General features: G+C 36.5%; 1 protein-coding gene across 1 annotated transcript; it reads right to left on the reverse strand.

The window, feature by feature from the left end:
* Positions 1-282: 282 nt before the first annotated feature.
* LOC145087352 (laccase-11-like) lies at positions 283-2,519 on the reverse strand. The gene is made up of 5 exons (XM_079025304.1): positions 2,329-2,519; positions 2,087-2,238; positions 1,741-1,985; positions 1,512-1,640; positions 283-1,428 (listed from the first exon to the last, which is right to left on the reverse strand). Exons 1-5 carry the CDS (start codon positions 2,443-2,445, stop codon positions 374-376), a joined length of 1,698 nt encoding a protein of 565 aa, XP_078881430.1. The 5' UTR covers positions 2,446-2,519; the 3' UTR covers positions 283-373.
* Positions 2,520-6,045: the final 3,526 nt, after the last annotated feature.

A 6,045-nucleotide genomic window follows, 5' to 3' on the forward strand; every position in this document is an offset into this window, starting at 1 on the left:
ATAACCTAGTCATAACAAGATGAACACCACCTCTCCTTCTTGTTAAGAGGATATTATGACATATCTTATTGTGACGAGCACAAGAAGCAACATGAAGTTTAATTGGTTGTTGCCTTTATCAACCAATCAAATTATTTTCTTTCTTTCTCTCTCTACTTCTTAACATGTTATAACATGGGGAACATCATTTCCCCCTTGGTGTTACGGTGGTGTTATAGATGAGGTGGTATATAAACTTGGTGTTATAATGTGACCCTACCTAATGCTCTAAGAAAAAATGAATTTAAAGAAACATACAATTTTTAATTAAGATGATTTGACACTTGCAAATTTACAATTATTTCCGAGAGAAATCATGAATGGGTAAGCATAGTCAGCAAGACGGAAGATCCTTTGGCGGAGGACGAACAGCCTGGTCTTTTCCGGGTCCATCTTCCACCACAAACGCGGTCTTCAATCCCCATCCGGTATGCAACTCCAAATGACAGTGAAAAAACCAAACACCTGGATTATCAGCTCTAAAACGAATGGCAGACCACCCGCCGGTAGGAACACCGACGGTGTTCCTTTCTGGTGGATCCACCAAGTTATACTTCGCCGGATCCTTAGCCGGATCAAAATTCCCAGTCCCTGTTCCAACCACAAAGAAGTTGTATCCATGAAGATGAAACGGATGGGACTCAACGCTTAGTAAATTGGTGTCTTGAATCACAAGTTCAACAGTAGAATTGAAGGCGATTTTGCTGAGTCTTGTTCCATGAGAAGTGAAAAGATTAGCAGTCAAAGGTGCACCGGTGTAGTTAAAAGCTTTAGGTGGCTTATCGGGGAAATCAGAAGTAAACACCCCTTTTATCTTCGAGTAGTGAGCTTGAAGGAGTCCAGTTTGTGGCATCACAAACGTAATGTTGTTAAGTGAAGCAGAAAGTCGGGTTCCATTAACGCAAGTTGGGCACACACTTTTTCCTAACCCAATAGTCACAAACAGATTCCGATCAACTTTCAAAGGAACATTCGCCGGAAAATTACGAGTGTTGAGGCTCCGGAGCTTTTCGTTATAGTTTAGTGCAAACGCGGTGTCATTTGGCAATGGCAGTTGAGGGAGTGATGGTAGAACGGTATTGGGAATGCCTTTGTACTGGAGGATTGCGGTGGCGGTTTTGTTGTCCACCGGAATAGGAACGTCTTGGAATGGGCGGACTGCCATGAAATACCTCCCCGGAGCACTGTTGGCGTAGACCAACACGTTAGTGGTTTGACCGGGAGCTATTAGTATAGCGGCGGTGGTGAAGGGTTTTGTGTAGACAGCGTCAATCTCAACCACCGTCATGTTGTGGCCGGAAACGGCAAAGAAAAGCTCGTCGTTTAGGGCAGCGTTTGCGATCCTCAGAAGATACTTCTTACCTTGCTCGACTTCCATGGCAAACGTATCTGAATATCAAACACGAAATCGATCTTAATTCATATACAAATGGGCAAATGGCAATGCATGCATTAATGAAGCAAGTCTTTACGTTTTTCTGAGCATGGAAAGAGTGGGCCAGGTTTTCCATTGATGGTGTGGGCATCGGACATGTTAGGAGGCAAACCCATTGCATTCCCTTGCTTTACAATATCTTCAACATCACCATGCCACCATTCTCCTGCATTATCAAGTCATGATATAAGAAGATTTTAGTATAAAAAAGCCAAAAGTATACGTTTTGAGTTATTTTCATTCAAGATTTGTGGGTTACCACTTACCAAACACCAAGACTTGTTCACCATCGGGCTTTGGGAACGGATATGGAGTTCCTTGTTGAGGTAAAATGACAATGGCACCATAAACAGTAGCTCGGAGCCAAAGAATATGAGCATGCCACCACAATGTCCCTCGTTGTCCGGTGACATTGAAGTCGTAGACATAGCTACTTCCTGTTTGGATTGGGCACTGTGTTATGTATGCTGGTCCATCTGCCCACCCGTTCGCATATTGTTTCAACCCGTGCCTAAAAACCCATAAAATACAAACAAAAAACGTCATGAAGCCAGATATTTAACTAGTGGTTATAAGGGGAAGAATTAATCATGGATTGATAAAGATACATACCAGTGAATGGACATGTTATATTGTGCATGATTTGAGACGTTGATGACAACTCTATCGCCTTCTCGAGCGTAAATGGTAGGACCTGGAAATCTTCCGTTTACTGTCACTATTGGTTTTGCATGGCACAATCGGCTCACGTTAGTCACTTGTACCTGTTCATGATGAATAAAAACAAAAAGGGTCATCTTACAACCATATATATCAACTCATTTATCTCGTGTTTCTAAAGCTAATGAACTCACATCAAACTGATACTTCTTGGTGGCAGCTTGTGCGTGAAGAGAAACCAACGACACAAATCCAAAAAGAAAAAGACAGAGGCCGCCGGAAATGAAGCTCGAACCACCACGGGATACCATTTTTTCTGTTGTGAGCCGGGAAGTGGTGTGTTTTCCGATGAGTGAGAAGGGAAAGGTGAAGGTGGATGGAGATGTACATACAAACATGCGTATATATAGAGAGTGATTAGTTGAAGGAGAAGTGAGTAGATGGTAAATGAAAGCTTTGAAGTTAAAGTTTGTGTTTATGGAAAGATTTATGGAATGTGAGAGGTACAGAAGGCCAACCATATTTGCTGAGCTTACCGAATGTGTCTTCCGCATTGATCTTTATCGTTAAGCAAAAGGAAGAGATTATGTATCTTTGGTTTACTCTTCCCTAATTATTCTAACATTTTTACTTCGGTTTGCAGTTGGGACTTTAAGTCCAAATTAACCCATGAATTAATCATACTTTTGATTTTGTTTGGTTCGGTTTTGTGGAAAATTTGGTTCGTGATTTTTTTTAATCTCATTTCCTTTTTTGCAGTTGGTTCGACGTCGCTGCCTTTTGCCGCCTGTTGCTAATTCATCGTTACAGATTGACCTATACAGCGACATCTCGTCGCATGCTTCATTCTTTATAAACATTTTCTTAAATGAATACTTAAATACATATATTGAGGTCATATGGTAGAAGTAATTTATTTTTATAGGCAACGATATGGATTGATCGGTTTTGAAAAAGCAATTGTTATATTAATTTCCATAGTTAACACAAGAATATATATAAATAAAACCAACACATTCAAATTTATAGATATAATATAATACTACCCATATATACATTCAAATTTCAAAAAAAAAACATCCAAAGTTTAACACAAAACCATTTGAAGTTTAAAAAAAAACATCCAAAGTTTAATACCAAATGTGAAATGTATAACTCAAATTCTACCGAAATGCAATTGCTGAGAGTTTACTACCAAAACTAAAATTAACTATCTTTTATCTTGGGGCTATCTAGGCTCAACTAATTTGAATTTTAGGGCATTTTGTACTCAACTTATAAATTTTAGGGCATTTTGTACTCAACTTATATTGCAGTAAAGGTTGTTCTACTTTTGTAATCTCCTTGACTCTTTGATGTGGACCTAAACACAATCACTGTATTTAGTGTACATATTATTACCTTAAACTAACATTTAGCATCGTCCAACATATAACACCAAATTAAATAATTATGTACATTAACTTATATTCATTTTTTTTAATATGTATTTCGAGTTAGTTAACTTTTAATTAGAATATTAGATACAGTGACTTAAAAAATTTAGTAGTCTACGCCCACCCATTTTTCAAATCCAGTCTATAGTAACATTTTATATATATCTCCTATTTACTTTGGATTTTTAAGCTGAAGGCCCGATGAGCCGTTCCAGTCATGCTAAAGGTTTTGTGAGTGTTCCAAATAGTTTGTAGGCCGACGAGGCGTTCCAGTCATGCTGAAGGCTATGTCAGCGTTCCAGATAGTTTGCAAGCCGGTGCGACGTTCCAGTCATACTGAAGGTTGTGTGTGTGTGTGTGTGTGTGTGTATATATATATATATATATATATATATATATATATATATATTGTTGTTTTCTATTATACTATGTGGTTGTATTTTTTGAGAACTCACTAAGTTTCGTGCTTATAGTTTTGGTTTATGGTTTCAGGTACTTCAGTAGACTGTGACAAGGCGAAGGCGTGATCATACACATCCTTGGTTTTACAACTGATTGGATCTTGGGAGACTCTGATTTTAAATAATGTTCGAAAACAATGGTTTTGTGACACTTCTAAGAGCATTCACAATGGTGAGTTCAATGGGAGAGTTGAATGAGGTGGCAAGTCTAGTTGTCATTCAATGGATGAAACGCTACCATAGTGAGATGCCACCTTGGCATTCAATGGATTTGGAGTTCAATGACCATTGAACTCTTCAATGGAAAAAATGAAAGTTTTTAATCTTAAATACATACTATAAATTAGTTTTTGTAACTTTCTATTCAACTTTGTAGAGTTAAATGCATTGTACGAAAAATTTTGATTGAGTTGTATGGAATGTACAAAAATGACGTGGCAATCCATTGAACTCTATAAAGTTCAATGCATTATGGATGCCCTAATAATAAAATGGTTGTTTTGAAAAGTCTAGATTTGTTGAAATTTTTGGGATGTTACAAAATTACATCTTTAAGTGTACTTGCTCGTTTCACTCTTACACAAACAAACACATGATGCCTCATAGATCTCTAATTACCTCCTCATCTTTTATTTATTGGAATTTGGATATCATTTCTTCTTAATTATGGATTTCACATCCTTGTGATTTCCATTGTTGACACTATCAAAGGTTATACAACTATCTGATAATGCATATCCACCAATATGGCGTATATCTACACCCTACTCGACCCATTCTACCTCCCTCGCATGGAGTTTTTGAGGATCTACCCTCTTGGTTACACTACATTATATCAAAATTAAGTTATGATAAATATAATATGTACTCAACTAATGGTATCCCTTATGTATCCCTCTTTATTTATAAAGTTTTATTTATAAAGTGGTAGTATGTAATTTTCTCATTTTATATGAAATTTAATTCACTACAGTATAAATTACAATGCCAAGGTTGTATTTTATAAAGGGAAAATGACACATTTGCCTAACAAAGTATTTTGAATTTGCCCATTCAGTCCCAAAATATTTTTTGGTGCTCTATGAGGGAATAAACTTTGAAGTTTCCAGTCTTTTTAGTCCCTCTAACCTATATTAGCCAGTTTCATGTGCCACTTAATCATTTTTCTATATAATAGTCAAAATCACATTTTAAACGTCAAAATCATACAAATTGACCTGAAATTTAGGGTATGTGTTTTCACTCTTGGAACTGCCATAAAAAAGCCGGTACTAACTATGTATGGTCTTCTTTCTATTGTATTTAGGTGGTGTTTGGGATTGTTTTTCAAAACAGCTTATTGGCTTATTGGCTTTTGAAAAGCTAATAAGTCAAAAAAATGTTTGGCAAACTCAAAAGCACTTTTCAGAATAGCTTTTCCATTAGCTTCAAAAAACACTTTTTGAAAAGCATGTAAAACTTGGCTTTTGGAAACTGGTTTTGGCTTTTTTAACCAAAATAACTTCAAAAAACACTTTTTAAGCCAAACATATTTTAACTTGTTGACTTATTGGCTTTTACACCATAAAAGCTAATCCAAACACTTTTTAAAAAAACACATGTTGCCACCACTATAAGCCAATAAACACTTTTATCTAAAAGCACTTTTAGAGTTCAAAATGCACTCCCAAACACCCCCTTAGAGTATAACAATACTTGTTGTTGTCTATGGGGAAATCCTTGCGCCTTTGATACTGAATTGCGTTCTCGTTTGGGTTTTCGATCTCGATTGATGTTCCATATGGCGAATGATTCCAAATTCTGAAACCCATGCTAGACTTGTTTTAGGGTCGGTGTGATTACTTGTTTCTCCACAATCAATACATACAAATTTTATAGTGATTATACATGTTACTTAATTAAACACATGAATCTTCAAATTAGTGTAGAAGATGAAGATGGCGACATACCTGTAAATTGACAGAGAAGATGAGGGATTAAGAAGGTGAGAAAAAGTAGAAAAAAATTGAAGAAT

This window comes from Lactuca serriola, chromosome 2, assembly GCF_051521515.1.
Source record: "Lactuca serriola cultivar US96UC23 chromosome 2, Lser_US96UC23_V15, whole genome shotgun sequence".
Classification (NCBI taxonomy): Eukaryota; Viridiplantae; Streptophyta; class Magnoliopsida; order Asterales; family Asteraceae; genus Lactuca; species Lactuca serriola.

Coding starts and splice junctions, on each gene's coding strand:
- LOC145087352 (XM_079025304.1), bottom strand. CDS start 2,445: ATGGTATCCCGTGGTGGTTCGAGCTTCATTTCCGGCGGCCTCTGTCTT. Junction 2,239..2,328: donor CCAAGAAGTATCAGTTTGAT/GTGAGTTCATTA, acceptor CATCATGAACAG/GTACAAGTGACTAACGTGAG. Junction 1,641..1,740: donor TGAACAAGTCTTGGTGTTTG/GTAAGTGGTAAC, acceptor TTGATAATGCAG/GAGAATGGTGGCATGGTGAT.